The sequence below is a fragment of the Haliotis rubra genome, unplaced genomic scaffold (genome assembly GCF_003918875.1).
Source record: "Haliotis rubra isolate DU_JTF1 unplaced genomic scaffold, ASM391887v1 Scf694, whole genome shotgun sequence".
NCBI classification, from domain to species: domain Eukaryota; kingdom Metazoa; phylum Mollusca; class Gastropoda; order Lepetellida; family Haliotidae; genus Haliotis; species Haliotis rubra.
The window spans coordinates 457,290-475,836 of record NW_025767406.1 but is presented as its reverse complement, the minus strand read 5'-3'; the positions used below and the strand labels follow the sequence as shown (position 1 = coordinate 475,836).

At 42.0% G+C, this 18,547-nt stretch overlaps 3 protein-coding genes and 1 long non-coding RNA gene across 4 annotated transcripts in view; 1 reads left to right on the top strand and 3 right to left on the bottom strand.

The window, feature by feature from the left end:
* Positions 1-343: 343 nt before the first annotated feature.
* LOC124258463 (cofilin-1-A-like) lies at positions 344-3,359 on the bottom strand. Its single transcript, XM_046692563.1, has 2 exons — positions 2,570-3,359; positions 344-602 (listed from the first exon to the last, which is right to left on the bottom strand). The coding sequence occupies exons 1-2, from the start codon at positions 2,878-2,880 to the stop codon at positions 518-520; spliced, it is 396 nt and encodes a 131-aa protein (XP_046548519.1). The 5' UTR covers positions 2,881-3,359; the 3' UTR covers positions 344-517.
* A 179-nt stretch (positions 3,360-3,538) lies between these two features.
* Positions 3,539-6,672, top strand: LOC124258462 (cofilin-like). Its single transcript, XM_046692562.1, has 2 exons — positions 3,539-3,929; positions 4,640-6,672. The coding sequence occupies exons 1-2, from the start codon at positions 3,643-3,645 to the stop codon at positions 4,806-4,808; spliced, it is 456 nt and encodes a 151-aa protein (XP_046548518.1). The 5' UTR covers positions 3,539-3,642; the 3' UTR covers positions 4,809-6,672.
* Positions 4,150-12,830, bottom strand: LOC124258464. The gene is made up of 3 exons (XR_006893603.1): positions 12,821-12,830; positions 8,735-8,739; positions 4,150-4,475 (listed from the first exon to the last, which is right to left on the bottom strand). It is a non-coding gene; the product is annotated as an uncharacterized LOC124258464 (long non-coding RNA).
* Positions 12,831-15,692: 2,862 nt separating this feature from the next.
* LOC124258461 (pendrin-like) overlaps positions 15,693-18,547 on the bottom strand; it is a 32,940-nt gene continuing 30,085 nt past the window's right edge. Inside the window, 1 exon segment of the mRNA XM_046692561.1 lies at positions 15,693-18,547. Within this exon segment, the coding sequence (XP_046548517.1) occupies positions 16,844-18,547 (1,704 nt within the window). The 3' untranslated portion in view covers positions 15,693-16,843.

Below are 18,547 nucleotides of genomic sequence, written 5' to 3'. Positions count from 1 at the left end.
TTCCCCCCACACACACACACTCTCCCCCCCCTCTCTCTCTCCATACCTGTAAGTGTTGTTACATACATGTATCAGGGGCGGTGGGGTAGCCTAGAGGTTAAAGCGTTCGCTCGTCACGCCGAAGACCTGGGTTCGATTCCCCACATATCTACCTCAGTGACAAGGGAAATGGCCACTGTATACCCCCCGGAATCTCTCTCTCTCTCTCTCTCTCTCTCTCTCTCTCTCTCTCTCTCTCTCTCTCTCTCTCTCTCTCTCTCTCTCTCTCTCTCTCTCTCTCTCTCTCTCTCTCTCTCTCTCTCTCTCTCTCTCTCAAAAAAATAAAACCTCTTCAGTCCAGAGAGGTAAATTGTAGTTAAAACGTTATTTAGATGTGAGCGGTTCTGTGGAAAAATGTGCGTAAAAAGGCCCCCAGAAAGAACGCCATACTACGAATGAATAAATGCATCTTTTTGAGAAGAAGGGGTAAATTGTCACCCATTAAGGAGTAGGTCAAGGCTCACGAACATGCACGATGTCAAGATATATCCAGGGCTGTTTTCAGTGTATCCTTGCCAGCAGTATATATACTTTTCGTTTCCGGACTGGCTTCCTCCGGCAACCTGAAAATAGATATCACAATTATAACGGTTTCATATTTCTGATACAATTATGGCTATTCCACTGGTTGATTTAATATTACTTTGTGAATACCGCCTCCGAGTACCGTCCCTGCAGGTTTTGTCATTTTGGTGTGTGGTCCTATTCCAAGAGCTCAGGACACTAATCAGTTGAAGTTAAGCAACTTTGGGCTCGAAGAGTCCTTTGATGGGTGACCGAGTTTGACAGTTTGACTCCTGAGAGTTTCTAGGATTCAGTCCTGGTCCACAACGAACCACATGTTATACATGTGGTCTCACCTTAGGCAAGTGAGTTTGTTCAAAATTTCCCCTGTTCACCCAGGAGAAAATGGGTACCCGGTGGGATAAGTCACGTGACTATAACCTTCTAGCGCCTCTAGCAGCTTGGGTTTACCGGGGTAATACTGAACTGTGGAAAACACAGTGATGCGGTAAACATGGTGCGGGTGATCCTGGCACATTCTGACTAGATGGGCTCATAATGTGCTCAGGGCCCTTGATTCCTCTTCACGCAGCCAAGACAGTAAATGGGATTTTTCAAAAGAGGCGCTGCCTAGTCGAGCCCAACGAGAACTTTTCGGAAGATGTAAAGACTCCACAACACCACAGCATTCTGCATTACCCAGGGTATCAGAAGGGCTGTGTTCCTGGCAGCAATACCGGGTAGTCTCAAAATGAAAGGGCGGTACCAAACCTAAGGCACCAAGAACATTTGGGAGTCGGACAACTTGGTACATTTGATGCAAGCGTGTCATTTCAAGCGAGGTCCGGATATGTGCTTTGTTTGTCCTGAATCTTGATACTCGCGAGTACTAGACATTCCACTGACGAGAGAAAAGAATCTCGGTGACTGAGCTTTTTCCAAAGCAGGACCATGTCTGTGGAATAACTTGCCACCAAACATTCAAAACATCGAAGATCTTGAACTATTCAAACGTGTCTGGAAACCTCACTTATTTAACAGTGCCTTTGCCTGAACGCCTCTGAGCAAAGATGTTCGAAAAGGCGCCATATAAATACTTATTGTATTATTACCATTTATTAAATTTGTGACAAAAGAGACAGCAAATTTAATTCAGTGATATAAATAAATTGCATTTGTGTTATCAAACACGACGAGGTCAGGTCCAGATATAAAGATACCATATTCAAATTATGATGTTCGCATGAGCATAAAAAGACCAAAAGTCAGAAGATGGTTTCTGTGTAAACAAATCGCAAAGAGAGAGAGTAGGAATATTTCGTGCGATCACATTACATGGATGTACGTTTTTTGACCAACAACTGAGATGAATGATCATGAGGATGACAAGGTTTATATCACTGTTGGCAAACGTGTACATGTGTACATATCAGTAGGTGCTGCTGAATGTATCATTAACTAATGAAGACAATAATGTAGATATACACTGCATGTCTATGTAATAACGAACCTGTCTTTCTACCATGGATATATATGCCACTGTTGACAGGGACTGCATGTATTGCATTGTTGTTTTTGGCTTTAACCCCAAAGCTGTAACTACTTGTTCTCTGGACATGCTGGATGTGAACAAAACTAAAAGTGTCAGAGCAATGATATGTTTGATTTGCCTTTTCCAGATTCAAAGAAAATGTGAACCTGTGAAGATCCGGGTCGTAAGCGGTGGTAAACGAGACTGAATGATCAGGTCCGTTTTCTTGGCTTATGCATGTCATGGTATCCCAATTCCGTAGGTCGATGCCCATGTCCAACACTGGATCTTCAGGTTCAGATTTGATTATTTACAGACGACAGTCAAATTTGGGGGTGGGGAGTGGTTGGGAGGGAGAGTGCGAAATTAGACAACGAATAAAATGAGGGTATATTCGGAGTTAAACGGCCAAATGTATGATAACGATATCGTTTATATATCACATGGCAGCATTAATCTGACATGAGGCACCGGTCTGCCAAAGGACCAACTTACCAAAACACGAAAGATGATGCCGAGGTCCATGTACCATCCTTCTGGAGTTTCACATAGTCAAACACAGCATAACGTCCATCATGGTCGGGCATGCTATGGATCAGCTCGTACCACAGTGTCTTTACAGAAGCGTTGATACTGTCCGCAGCTTTGCCAATTGTATCCTCCAAAGAAACAGATCTTGGTTTTTGACTCTCCACTACAATTCTGTTATCGTTGGCGATCCTGTACACGGTCCATTGGGCGTTTCCATGAGTCTGAGAAACGTGGGCTTGATAGCACTCTTCCTCCACCACTATTGTAATCGGCATATCGTATCGGCTTTATCGCGATTTACACTGTGTCAGTTACTCTCGTGGTGATCCAGCTTGGGACTCGTGACCCCATACCTTCATGAATATACGTATTTTCTCAACCTGTGTGCACTTTCCAAACCAGCAACCATTTCAATCTTTCTATCAGCATGACATTACACATGACATTACACTCTACTTGGCACTGTTACACACGAGCGATAGTCACACGTTATATGATGGGTTGCGTTGCGTGAAGGTCCGAAGCAGCTTCCACGCCCACAAGCAAAAACACAACTCTGCGCCATGGATCTCTATTCTCGTTAGGTAGCGCAACTATACTACACTGAACGCACTTACTCAAAAATCTATATTGTCATGTGCATACATGGCGTCAGGACTTCTCGGTCTTAAATATCTGCTCGACAAAGACAGTATGAAATAGGGAAGCTTTGAACAGTCACTCAGTATGAGGGGAGTTTGAAACCAGTTTTACATTTGCAGCTAAATATATCCAGCTCTTCCTGGGGCCGTATAAGGAAGACCAATCGCTGTATTAGTCTAGCATAATGAGACTGCTCCGTGTCCAACAGCAACCAGTTGTAAGCTAAATATATCCAGCTCTTCCTGAGGCCTTATAAGGAAGACCAATCGCTGTATTAGTCATAGCATAATGAGACTGTTCCGTGTGCAAAAGCAACCCGTTGTAAGCTACGGTGAGGTGGACGACTAGGGCGGACATTCATCTCTTCGCTTCGTGTATCCTAAATCGACTCAATTATGGCATCTGGCATCACTCTGGATGAGGAAGCTCTCGACTTTATCGCCAAAGATACCAAGGGACATGTTTACAAATATGTGATTTTCAAAATTAATGACAAGAAAACAAAGATTTGCTTGGACCAGATACGACTGATTTCTGATTTGGGCGCTGACTGTAAAACAGTCGAGGCAGACAAGGAGGAGTTTAAGCGTTTAGGCGAGATCGTGCCGAAAGACAACATGCGATATATCATGTACACCTACGTTGATCAGACCAATAACTACCAGAGGAGTCTCATTAGATGGTAAGTATAGTACGTATATATTTGATTGATTGAGAGCTTGAATGAGAGAGAGAGAGATTAAAGATGATAAGGTGGTAAATACTTTTAGTACTGACATGGGTGAATAAGTGAGTGAGGGTTGTAAGTAAGAAGTGAGTGAGTATGGTTTTACGCCGCTTTTAGGGAGCAGTAGTACAAATCATTTGATGGTTATAGTAATTATAAAGCTGATATGTTGTTGTTTTTATTTGGGAGAGGGAGCCAGAGATCAAAGAGAGTTCGATAGTAGTACTTTTGATACATTCGTCTAACTCACTAAAAATCACACAAAATACATAGTTGCATATTTTTTTCAATATAAATAGTGGTGTTTTTTTGTATAGTTTCTTGTGCATTTGTAGCTGAAGTACAATCTAGTGTCCATACAAAACCTCAAGAGTTAACATTATAGTTCTGTTTGTCTCTATTTCAGTCTTGATGATGCGAATATTAACTAAACCCTATTAAATACACCAAAACAAGGAATAATTGCACAGTGTCCATTGTTCTCTCTCTCTCTCTCTCTCTCTCTCTCTCTCTCTCTCTCTCTCTCTTCTCTCTCTCTCTCTCTCTCTCTCTCTCTCTCTCTCTCTCTCTCTCTCTCTCTCTCTCTCAGGAAGGCCATGGCTGTTTCATGCAGGGAATACGTTTAATTGTTCGTTACACCTTTTTCCTCATATAATGTTTTCCAGGTTAGGACCAGATGCTAAAGTTAACATCCGGATGGTTTATGCATCATCCGAGAATGTCATACGAAACAGACTTGGAGGTAAATTAACGAAGCTGATGCTTGAAGACGAATTCCAGTATCCACAGGACATATTTCAAGCAGAAGATCCACAGAAAAAGCTTTCGAATTAGGGGTAACTGTGACAGAACAAACTTTACTTTTCTACGGATTCCTAAGTGTTAACTAATTTGAATGCCATTAGTGTATAATCTTCATCACTGGTATACGTTCACGTTTCCTCATCTGATAAGGGACAACCATTACCAGGATGTGATGCTCGGCGGAGAACATGTTGACTTTGTATGCTGAACAATATTATCATTTGTATTCACTTTCTGCAATATCAAAGGTCTTGTCTGAACCATCACCTCCGTTATAAAACATTTGGCACTACCTATGACTCTGTAAGTAAAGTTTTTCATATATTATAACTGAATGTGAATTGTTATCAAGTAGACGTTGTGTTAATAATGGATTCAAATACATATATTAAAAACCATATCATTCAGATGATTTAGTAATAAAGTCATTGCTTCATGTATCCGTAACCATGTTTTGCACTGAAAATTCATAATTTCCTTAGATATGCGAATGGGCGAGTGATGTATGTTGTTAGTGATTTGGGCTTGAGACAGTCCCTTGTTGGAATGCGCCATACCTGTGTGTGTAACCCACTGGCGCACACACCTAGACGCAACTATTTCCTCGTTCAGACTGTCCCCAGTCGAAAGCCTGCGTGTTTGCAATAGGCCAGGTAAACTGTTTTGATAACATGACTGCTAGCATGTAACATTCCAGTGTTTAGCGTGCTATGTTAAAACAGGTGGTGGTATGACACAGGTGTCTTCTGTCATCGTATAGCGAGCGCTGTATAGCGGGGATGGTAAACAGTGCTTCAACCAAGCGTTGAAATTCCAATGTGTAGTCTGTATGAGTATTTCATGTGGCGCACTCGCTAACATTCAGAGCGGAGAAAAAGGACTTTTACTCATGACTATCGTTGCGTGGCTTTATTTGTAGAGGATTGATAAAGAAATGACCCTAGCTGTGTAGACTCATCAAAAGCAATTCCATTTCCAAGTTGTTTTTAAGCGAACGCTAGCAACTGGAGTATGAAATACATCTCTGAAAGGCAATATTTTTGCATATCGACTCCAAACCTACATACTAGCGGGTAAAAGAAACTATACATGGTTTAGGCCACGTAAAATAAATGTCTTGTTTCTCATCAATTTTTAAAAACTGGGTAGGCAGGGTGGATTTTATTTTTATATTTTGACATTCAGGGGAAATGTATTAGTCGAAAACTTGGAACGCCGGAAGCTGGGACGGATTTCTGAAGTCTGCCGGCTTTATACACGGAAATTTACCAGTGAAAATAATATTTTACAGATTAGGGTCGGGACAAATTTTAGAGTCGGACGGTAATGAGAAGCAAGAAATTATTTTATGTGGCCTTAAAAAAATATAAAAAATCATCAAAGCATTACTCGGCTGAAAACAGGACAGGGCGTCATGCTGGGGTGGTTTAGATAGCATTCAGACGTTGGCCCAACGTTGGCAATGGTTTTGCCAACATTGCCAACGTTGGGCCTACATCCGAATGCTATCTGGGGGAGTGTGTGTTCATACCACGCATAACTCGAACGTGCTATCCGGTGGGCACAGTGGGCACGTGACTTAGTTCATTATACCTATGTTCGACCAACAGGAAATGGGTGGAAGTAAAACATCTCCAAAAGCCTGTTGGCAAGGGTGTTGAGAATGACTACATTCGGATTCACTGGAAAGGGATACCCCTTTTGAGTACAGATGTCTTGATAAGTGCGTCATAAATATGTATAGCACAATATGACGAGATTGAAATTAGGAACTGTTGTTCAAACACATAAGTGCGTCATAAATATGTATAGCACAATATGACGAGATTGAAATTAGGAACTGTTGTTCAACCACATTGCAGTCAATTCTTGTAAATAAAAACAACAATAACTTCGCTGACTTCACTCTTTTTTCACCATCAACAATTGGATGTTAGACGTTGTGTTCTTTGAATGTAAGGGGGTGAGTGAGTTTCGTTTTACGTCGCTTTTAGCAATAGTCCAGCAATATCACAGAGGGGGACAATAGAATTGGGCTTCATACATTGTACCCATTTGGAGAATAAAACCAGGGTCACCGGTGTGACGAGCGAACGCTTTACCCACTAGGCTACCCCACAAGTGACATAATACACACACCTGTGAGCAGGAACTGACTGGGTGTAATCTTACACCACCGGCTCATGGTGTGATACACACAGAAAGAAAAGCTATAGGTTAACTTGCCCTGTGTCACGTGGCTGGAATATATATCCCACCCAGGTAATAACCATACTTAGTCTATCAAGATCACGTGAAACACTTGCATCTAAATAAGGATAAAATATGAGTAAGGGTTACACACCCATGTACAAACAGAATGAAACCATACAAATACCGGGACGAGGAAGTCAGTTAACGAGGAAGCTTCGTACACAAAGCTGTGCAAAACTGTTCAGATTAAATATTTATTAGTCACGATGTGCACTTCGGAGTGTAGGATGAGTGAGTGCATTTAATTTTACAATATTCGAGCAATATCACGACAAGGGACACCAGATATGGGCTTCACAAATTGTACCCTAGTGGGGAATCGAACCCGGGTCTTCGGCGTGACGAGTAACCACTAGTCTACCCCACCGCCCGCCGGACGGATGTCCTCCCATTACGCAGACAGCCAGTTCGCAGACACCTTAAAACAATAACATTTACGGTTCAGTGAACAGATTATCTACTACCTGTTACCTACATATTATAATGAAATAGTCAAAATAAAAACACATGAACAAACTGAAGCAATATTATTTATTTTGAAAGTCGGACGGATAGACACAAGTGGACTATCATTTGTATTTTTATGTTCAGCATACATAAATTGATAAATTACTTATCACAATCATACATAATACATAACTGCACACAATGTGTAGCATTATGTAACTGAGCGTAAATTGATAAAGTTCTATTCACAATCATGTCCACAATGATGGTTCCAGGGGCGGATACAGCTTTTTTAAAAAGGGGGGGTGCATACTATTGAGAAAAGGGAGGGTGCACATGTCATTTTCGTCCGAGTTTCAATGGTCATTGAATAAACTTTCAGTACAAAAGGGGGGTTGCGCACCCCTGCATCCCCCTTCTGGATCCGCCTATGGGTTCATACACAATTGACTTTAAAGTCCAACAAGATGAGAAACAGCATCTCCATACTCTATCATAGTCTTTTTCTCTCCGTAGTCTATCGTTAAGTTCTATGTATTTTCGTTTTCTGGGTCGACATGGCACCTAATATACCTTACATTGTTAATTATTGCTGTTCTCCATACATGGAAATGAAAACAATTCAACTCAAAAATCAAGTTACGATGCGGATCATTGCCACTGGAAGTGGAAGTGGGACGTTTTACCCGACCCATAACTCCATTAGAAAATCGCACATGCAAATTTACATATTATCCAACGAATGCCATATAAAATCCATAGCCGCAACGGGTTTGTCCATGTTTTCCTATAGGAATGTTCACAAATGAGCCACTTAATATCATCTCACTGGGTCGTACTGTATTTTATGTATCTTTTACCTTTTATGATATTTTACAGTATTAACCTTTTAATATATTAATTTTATATACAACGTTGTATTTAGTGTCTCGTAGGTCAATGTTGGCCGGACACTTTTATGAAGTGTGTGACACTCTAATAAAATATTTTTCTTCTTTCTTCTTCTTCTGTATGGAGAACAGCAATGTAATAACTGAACTCTTACACCTTAAATAAACAACGTGCCCGACTAGCGTCGGACTGTGGGCGACGTAGGTCACCCAAGGCGAAAACGGCACGTAGTTCCTGTCCTGGTACGAGTTGTGCATCTCTTGTCGATTGCTAGTCCATGCGTCACAACGGTACAGGATGTGATCAATACAATTTGTAAGTGTAGCCCGGCGCAGATGAGCTCTGGTACACAGCAGTATATCAACTCAGTCTGTACTACAAAGCCGCTGAAGGAAAACATGTACTATCCCGGGGTCCGGAGGTCAGGGGCTCGATCCTGGTTCGCGTCAGTACAAAGTAGGCCTACGTTAAAATGTGGAACTTGTTGTTTCCCCTCCGTGAGTAGGGGTGTGTGTGGTGGGGTTTAGCCATGTGGTTGCAATACTAGCTAGTCACGCCGGAGACCCGTTTTCTATTCCCTAATTGGGTGCAATGAAGCTATTTCTTGTCCCGAGCTGTGATATCAGGGGCCAAAGAGCTCTAAAACTGCCACTGCAATAGACGTACGTACGCACGCACGCACACACGCACACAGGAAGCACATTTGCAATAGGTCAGGTAAACTGTTTTGATAACTGCTAGCATGTGGCATTCCATTATTAAGCTGCATTTTTAAACAACAGATAGGTAGCATGACACAGGTGTGTTCAGTCATCGTATAGCGAGCGCCGTATAGCGGGGATGGTAAACAATGCTTCACCCAAGCATTGACTCGTTGACACGCTCGGCTCCATAAACAGACATGGCATGTTTAAAACGCTCCTTGCAAAAACAACAGAAAGCTGATTTGTATAATATATTTATTACACAGACGGACAGACAGACATGCACATATATAATTTAACAAGGGCGTTAAAAGTAGCAATTGTGGTACTATAGTCTACAGCTTGTTCAGCTTGACCTGAGCTACTCTACATATGCATGACCCGGGAGGTCAAATGGCACAAACGGCAGGTCGAGTTAACTTCATTAAATAGGGAGGCAGAGAATGTGATTAATGTGGCGTTTGTGCGAAGCATGCATGCATGAATTCGTTACAGAACTTGTCCCGGAAAACAACACTTCTAAAAAGCAATAATGTCATGTTTAATTGAATTGTTTACACAGTCATATTCTATCTAGTTTGGTTTACAGCTTAACAACGTACAGGACCGCCTCCGTAGTGGAGCGGTTAGAGCGTCCGCCCGGAGAGCGGAAGGTCGCGGGTTCCATCCCCGACCGCGTCATACCAAAAGACGTTAAAATATGGTACTTGTTGGTCCCTGCCTCTCACTCGGCATTAATGGGTACAATAAGGACTGGTCGACTCGGAGTCAGTATAATGTGTCTGAGTGGGGTATTCATGCTTCACTGCGGCATGGTATCTCAGTGGGCTAGCACTATAAAACCAGCTTAAGTCTGGGCTAGTACAAGCAGCCGCACCTACACATACACACGCATGCACGTCGTCATATGAGCGAAATATTCTCAAGCACGACGTTAAACCCAATTTCACCTCACCTCACCTACAACGTACAGACGTCAGTTACTTTCACAATCTGATTCACTCTCGCTACCACTCTCTACACCCAGTTCAATTATCACTTTTTCTATTTCATGTTCAACTGGAATATTGCTGTCCCAGTAGTCGCCTAAAAGCCCGAATCGGAAACATTAATCCATCTGTAGCTTCATATATATATATTTAAAGAAAGTTGGGACATTGCTGACGAATTCTCGACACTGAGATGTCAAACGCAGACCTTGACATGTTGAGACTCAACTGACAAAGGTGCACCCCTTCACAATAATAGACCCAACTAGTTGTGACACGGTCACGCATTGCATTAGTATTCACTTGGTCAGGTCAAGGTGAACAAGCTGTAATGACTTTTGCTTGAGTGCACTTTTCCTTGACCTTGAACTAAATCAACACCCGTGTGAACTGTTTATGGTCGAATGACCTTTGCCTGCAGACTGCGACTCCCCAGCTTCAAGGCGGCCTTTGGCGTTGTTTCGATTGGCGGCTGTCAGTCGTGGCATGATAATTTCCTCTTTTCCAGGCCAAAACGAATGACAAAATTAAACACAATGTTTGCCTTTGTATAGTGATCGATACCGCATGCTTTTCCGCCTACTTGCACGTGCATTTTGCTTTGCATGTTTACTAGGTGACGTTTTGGCAAATATTCCTTCAAACGCTTCTATAACAAGAGCAAATGATAAAATTGCCGGGTTTGGGCGCTGAAGCTGTTTACAATCACACACAGATGACGTTTTGGAAGGAAATAGTATATTTGTGTTGTTTAATCTGCAGCTACACGAGTCAATATTCTCAAAATCACCTATGTGTTTCTTTTCTGGAAGAGTAACACATAAAATTGGAAAAAGGAGGGGTAAAAGTGTACTTTGTGTGGGATTTTATGAATATGATTTTGGAATCCACTAAAATATGCTAAAAATTAGCCCACCTCACAATTCATCACTTCAAGAAAGAATTATACATCGTTTTAGTGATTTTCTTGTTGTCTCGTCTGTTTTATTTCATTTTCAGGATTCCACCATTCTAACTAAAATTGCCATTTACCTTTTTATGACTTAAGATGCATTACCAACAGATATTTAAGTGAAGAATGTAGATTATGTTGTAAACCATGTGTATTGGACTCATGCAAGGGAAATGAGCAATTACGGGGTTTTTTTTATGTCTGATCGAATTTTTTCAATTCGTGAAACATATTTCCCTAAGTACTTTATGCTTGCGCCAACAATTTTGTCAGTTTCGAGGCTGAACATTTCAATATTCATTTAGAAATTATATTAAATAATAACCACTGGCTTCATCATGTATTCGGACAAAACAACGTAATCAATACAGTCACAATTAGGACGTGAACACAAACTATACAGGTATCAGCTTCATTTACCATATATTCACACACTAGTATATATATATAATGCACAGATTCTACTCATCCTTTCTTTGTGAGCGATAGTAACCTCTTCATGTAGATGTTTCAATCTATCTACGATTACTTGTTTCTATGTTGCAGATACTATACATCATCTGCAGCAGCGTTATCATGTGCTTGCATGTGTGTACATAGCAGTGATACATCTCAAGATTTTATCAGGTTTATCAGAGAGTAGAAAAAACACCTCCAAAAAGGGAAAAAAGCATCAGATGCGTGAGAAAGATTGTGACAAAAAGTAATACTGAAGACGTTATTATATCGGCAAGAGAAAACAGCTGCATATGAATTGTGTGTGTGCGAGAGAGGGGGGGATAGAGAGAGAGACGGAGGAGAGAGAGAGAGAGAGTGGGTGGGAGAGATAATGGACACTGTGCAATTATTCTGTTTTGGTTTATCAAGGGTTTAGTTAATATTCGCATCATCGAAACAGAGACAGGCTGAACTATAATGTTAACTCTTGAGGTTTTGTATGGACACTAGATTGTTCTCCTGCTACAAATGCACAAGTTAACTATAAAAACAATATGATAACAACAAGCGTTCTTTGATTATTTTTAATATAATTATTACGAACATGCTTTTGTAATAACTATTGTATTTTCACCAATACACTTCCAGTGACTTTCTGGATTGTTTAAAGGAATTTTCTTAAGTCCTTGTATAGCTTATCGATTACATGGTTGATCCTTTACCCGTGTTTGTTGTGTCTAACCAAGCACATTCAAGGTTTCCATAATGCAGGGGAAATGTCTATACCCTGTTGGTTTTAGAGTTTATATCGTGTGATACAGCATAACGCATTAACAGTACAATATTAGAACAAGTTAAACCTTGGACGTGGTATTAGTATGGAATCCGAGAAGGGACATTGTCGCTATGTCGTGGGTCGCCCTTTGGAGGAATAAAAAAAGATATTATTCAAAACGCGACACGCGACATCGCGACAATGCGACAAATGGGCGAAATGTCGCGTTGTCGCGATGTCGCGTGTCGCCTTTGGTTAATTTTGCTTCATGTTGCTTGTATTTGAGAGGGCGACAACGCGACAATGCGACAACGCGACAATGTCCCTTCCAGGATTCCATATATTAGTGCTAGTTAAGGTCCGCAAGTCTATGAATTGCTATGAATGACAGCATCATTGAATAACGAACGAAGCTCTTTGTTGGTTTCTTTTTGAAGGTTTTTGGACGTGTGACAAGGTGACATGAGTTTTCTCCCCTTATTATCATCCTTCATGCATGGGATTTGTTTTTCTTTATCAAATAGTTGTGAGTGAGTGACATCAGTTTTACGCCGATTTTAGCAATATTCCAGCAATATCACGGCGGGGGACACAAGAAATGGGCTTCACACATTGTGCCCCTGTGGGGAACCGAACCCGGGTCTTCAGCGTGACGAGCGAACGCTTAAACCACTAGGCTACCCCACCGCCCCAAATAGTTGTGAAGAAGCAACACAAAAGATATGTGACAAATCAAAAATTTATATTCAATAATGTTAAACATGTTATTACAGTGAAAATGGACATTTACAAAGAATCCAATTTTATTGAAGTTCACTTATCCATGTACAAGATGTACTGGTTTATCTTTTACGTACAATATCTTTTTATAATCAGAATGTTTCACAGGTGTCTTGGCGCATGTAAACTGCGCAATAAAACCCAATTAACCAGTAGGAATATTTATGCAATGTTTTTGTCACATTGAATAAGATTAGTCATTGAATGCCCTAGTTCGCTTAAGCACAAAATAATTACGGTCCACTGCAACAATTAGGAATGTCAATGCCACGTGCTAAAACACATTGAAGTTCACCAACAGTCTGAGAATACCACACTTTCCGGTGATGTAGTTTCCGATTTTCTCGGTGTGTAAGCTGCATGCTCCAACAGGTTATATAAGTACACAGTGCACACATCATCGGGAAATGTCCCTGTACGTAAAATATTAGCAATATTCCAGCTAAAAAGCTAAATAACCGTGTCTGGACCAGAAAATCCAGTGCTCATCAACATGGGCACCGATCTACATAATTGAGATACGATGACATGAGTCAACCAAGTCAGCAAGCCTGCCCACCCGACCCCGTTAGTTGCCTCTTGGGTTTCTGAACCAATTCTAACCCGGATCTTGACGGGTTGCTGATCAAATTATGGGGAGTCATCAATGACCACGTATCCATATTTTCTCCCGTCCACAGAACCCTTCAATGAATCAATAAAGTACTTCGATTGTCCTGGGAACATTTGCGAAGCTAAAATCTTGTATTCATGAGTTGAGGTGAAATTGGGTTTAACGTCGCGCTGGGGAATATTTCGCTCATATGACGACGTGCATGAGTGTGTATGTGTAGGTGCGGCTGCTTGTACTAGCCCAGACTTAAGCTGGTTTTATAGTGCTAGCCCACTGAGATACCATGCCGCAGTGAAGCATGAATACCCCACTCAGACACATTATACTGACTCCGAGCCGACCAGTCCTTGTTGTACCCATTAATGCCGAGCGCCAGGCAGGGACCAACAAGTACCATATTTTAACGTCTTTTGGTGTGACGCGGGCGGACGCTCTAACCACTACACCACGGAGGCGGTCTTGTATTCATGAGCCGATCTGGGATATGATCGCAGAATGAAATAATGGCTGTGAAAACTGGCAGCATGAAACTGTGTTCACTGAAAAAAAATTTTCTCTATATTTTATTAGCGTTTCAGTAAGTTTCGAAAGCTGTGTGGTTGTTTGGAGTATGTTGGGGTAAGTGGTGGAGTTGCATGTGAATATTCCGGGGTAGTATCAATGCCAGACCCACTACTAGTATTCTTCTAGGGTGAATAACGAGTAAGTTGGGTTTTACGCCGCTTTTAGCAATATTCCAGCAATATCACGGAGGGGGACACCAGAAATGGGCTTCAAACATTGTACCCATGTGGGGAATCGAACCCGGGTGTTCAGCGTGACGAGTGAACGCCTTATAACCAATAGGCTGCCCCACCGCCCCGTCCGAAAAACGAGGATCGAATAGCGACAATGCGTGACCTAGATTAAGATGGCTGTATCGCCCGCTCGGCAATATTCCAGGTATATGATTGCGATATATATAAACATGAACCAGACCAGAGATTAACATCATGAGCATCGATTGCTGTACGCAGTTGTGACATGATCATGACATGCATCGTTACGTCACTGTTCACTCAGTCCCGTTTTTTCGCCTCTTACGTCAGGCATGGGCTGCTGGAGACCACATCAAGCCAATTGTTATTATGTAACGCATATTAATTTTGATTGCTGTATCTCAAAAAACTAACCGATCGACCCGTTCCGAAAGTAAACTAATACCGCTGAATTTCATCGTTGTGGACTTTTATACACCCGGTCGTTTCTGAGCGCCATGGTATCTACACTTGAGCTGGAGGTCCATCCAAGAAATATTTGTTTTGAGGGTTTCCCCATTGTAAAAATGTACCCGCATCAGGGGGCCAAAGAAATCCAGCCAGTTTGTATTGAGAAACTTTACATCTGACTGGCCCTAGATCCCAAGCATCAGTTCATGAGATTTATAGAAAGTGTACCCTCTGTTGAATTAACACCGTTTCTTTGGAAACTTCAGGTAATAACGAGAAGTATCCCCAGATTAAGAACAGGAACGTGTGCATAATGATTACAAAAATCGCAAGTGTTATTTTGTAATGTATTTATTGGGTTTTTCTAACAAAAATATAAGTATATGCTATGCACCATCTGAACACGAAAAACGCCTCGCTTTTAGTCAATACCAGTAGCTGACTTATAGGTGAATATGGTTCAGAGTTTTCATATACATTAGAAATTTATGTCACATTTTCCTCAAATCATACAAGAAATGTAACATCAAACTTTCTATCTATAAGGCAGAATAACTGTCCTGGGCCCTTATTCTCGAAACGTTCGTAGCCCTAAGAATTCTTAACTTTGATCGTAGCCAATGTGTTGAGAATGTGCTTGAGAAGTTCGTAGGGCTACGAACGTTTCGAGAATAGCTGTCCTGGGCCTAGATTTTCGAAGCTCTCTTAGCGCTAAGATAGTCATAAGTGCCATACATTAACATTAACTTACTACGATCTTAGCGCCAAGAGAGCTTCGAAAATCTAGGCCCAGGACCCGATTTCTCGAAACTGAGTTTGACAATTTGAAATAGCTTAATTTCTAACTCAACTGCATTTCTAAAATAAAAAAGCCAAAACAATTCAAATAAAATATCTACTAGACTTAAATTGTCTACTATGTTTGAGTTAAATCTCGATTTCAGTTTATTCTGGGAAATGCGTTTTCCTGCGTTTTCTCAAATGTGAGTAAAAACGTTAAATTAAGTCAAAACTCAGTTTGTTTCGAGAAATCGGGACCATGTGATCTTGGGTTAATAACAGAACTGGGTCCAGGATCCCGTCCCACAAAGCTATCTGAGCGCCCAAACTATCTTGGGTCCCGATCAACCGAGCGTTCATTAGGTTACGACCTGTCGCAACTCTATAGTAAACATAACCTTACGAATGTTGTAGTATTACGGACGTATTGGGACTCAGAGTCTTTGTTCAAGTACGGCAGTTACGATAGTCTTAGCGCATAGATCAGCATGTTCAACTGAATTCAGTCCCACAAACTTATTCTAGCGCTAGAGCTGATATATGCCTTAGAAGTCGCTAAAGCTGAACTGTTGTCACAAAGTTACAGCAAACATAAATGCATACAATCATACATAAGGTACGTTTACTTTAGGAAGTTTATTCCTCATTATACCACCTATCCAAATACCTGTTACAATGTAATTGTCCGATTGTTCGGGAGCTAAAACTCCACGCATGACCATTTTCTTACATTCCAGTTAATAAGAGAACATCATGATGATCTGTCTATGTTAGTCGACCTGGGCCTAGATTTTCGAAGCTCTCTTAGCGCTAAGATCGTCGTAAGTTAATGTTAATATATGGAAGTTACGACTATCTTAGCGCTAAGAGAGCTTCGAAAATCTAGGCCCTGGTTTCCCTATCGGATCGAGACTGCACCTCTTGTTTGAAAACCTTTTTCAACGCCAGTTCTACTAGCTACAGCACTACAGTCAGTGAGTAAGGTTCTACGCCGCTTTTAGCAATATTCCACTAATGTTACACTAGAAATGGGCTTCAGACATTGTACCCATGTGAGGGACTCTTTAACCAATAGGCTATCCCACCGCCCCTATAGCCTTACAATGTATAGAACAGAACTGTCTCAGTAAAAGACGGATCTACCATACCAGAATCTAAAACAAGGAAGGTCTTGATACAAGACTCATGCGTTCAGAGGTAAGTGGTTCCTCTGGAACCTTTCTTTTGAATAGCGGTCACGGCATCCCATACATCAAAAATACATTTTCCTTTGGGAAGTTGTCAAAGAAGCCAGCTCTCTGGAGTGTCTTCCACATATACTGCCCAACACAGGCCAGGTAGACCTTTGTATCTACCTTTCCATACTTCGACGCAATTACCTGGAGCATATTCACACCACCGATGTCAATGAAGGACATGGCGGAACAGTCAATGATGATGCTGTGGACGTGAGCGTCATCCGACACGACAGCCACAACATCGGCATGGTCGACTTCCGTGCCATCGTCGCCGTCAGAGGTTTCACCTTTACCCGATGCTTTTGCATTGATATCTCTCTTGATGTTTTCCCTTGTAGCAGGATGGTACACCTTCTCAAATATCTCCTTCTTGAACTTCTCCGCGTTGGCAAAATACAACATTGAGTTGAAGAAGAACACCGAGATGCCAGGAATCGGTCTTGTCCCGTCCCGGATTCCCTCAGACACCATCACGTCCTCCTTTGTCGAGACACCCGTGACAAATCCCGCGGTGAGCTGCGTGTGGACGACAACGGTAAGGACAGATATTCCTATGCCAACGATGATTCCGAGGTCCAGATCTGCCAGCACCCCGACTAGGAAGGTAAAGAGCCAGATGGTGAAGTCGGCCTTGCTTGACCTCCACAATCCTGGGAGCTGCCGTATCTGCAGCAGGAGGTTCTTCATAGCAACAACAATCATAGCAGCCAGGACAGCGATCGGTAGGGAGACGAACAGCTGACCAGCGACCAGCAGGACGATGAGGATGAAGAGGGCTGACGGGATACCGTTCAGGGTTGTCTTGGATCCTAAAGAGCTGAGGATCATTGTTCTGGGTGGAGCTGTGCAGGATGGGAAGCAGTGGAAGAAAGAGGAGGCAAAATTATTCATGCCATATGCTATTAGTTCCTGGTTGTAGTCAAGCTCGTAGTCATGTTGTCGTGCCATCAGCTTCGCCATTGATATCGTCATGGCAAATATTATGATTGCAATGACGAACCCATCTGTTGCTATCCTGGGAATAACTTCTAAATTCGGCAGCATGGGCACAGGCAGTCCTGTCGGTACATCACCAACAATGGCGATGTTGAAGTGTCGGTTGAGTTCTGCGAAATGAGATATTATTGTCCCTACTACAACTACTATGAGATCAATGGGTATTGGAATCTTCAGTTTACGCGCGTATCGTTCATTGATGCCTATTTTGACAGCCAGAAGAATAGCCACACTAATGAGGGCAATGATGATGTCGGCCGCGTTGGTGTCTGCGATGTTGGTGAAGATGGCCACGTACGTAAGGATGACTTTTCCTGCTCCAGAGAACGCCTTTACTTTGATATTGAGCATCTTGCTGACCTGACTTGTGGCGATGTGAACAGCAGATGCAGTGGTGAACCCACCGACGAACGACACGGATAAATACATGGTAAGAAAGCCAAGGCGCAAAGTTCCCATCACTAACAGTATCAGTCCGCTGAAGAACGCCGCGGCCATTGCCACCCCCACTTTATGATTCAGAAACTCCGCATCAGGAACTGTCCCATTGACAAACGATGCTTTGAACATGTCCCCCTCACGTTCAACGATATTAGCCGTCATGAGGGCAATAACCGCATTTGTTCCCATGCTTACATGCTGAGAGGTTCCAAAGAGCGTATACAGGAGGATTGGGAAGAAGGTGGCATACAGGCCGTTGATGGG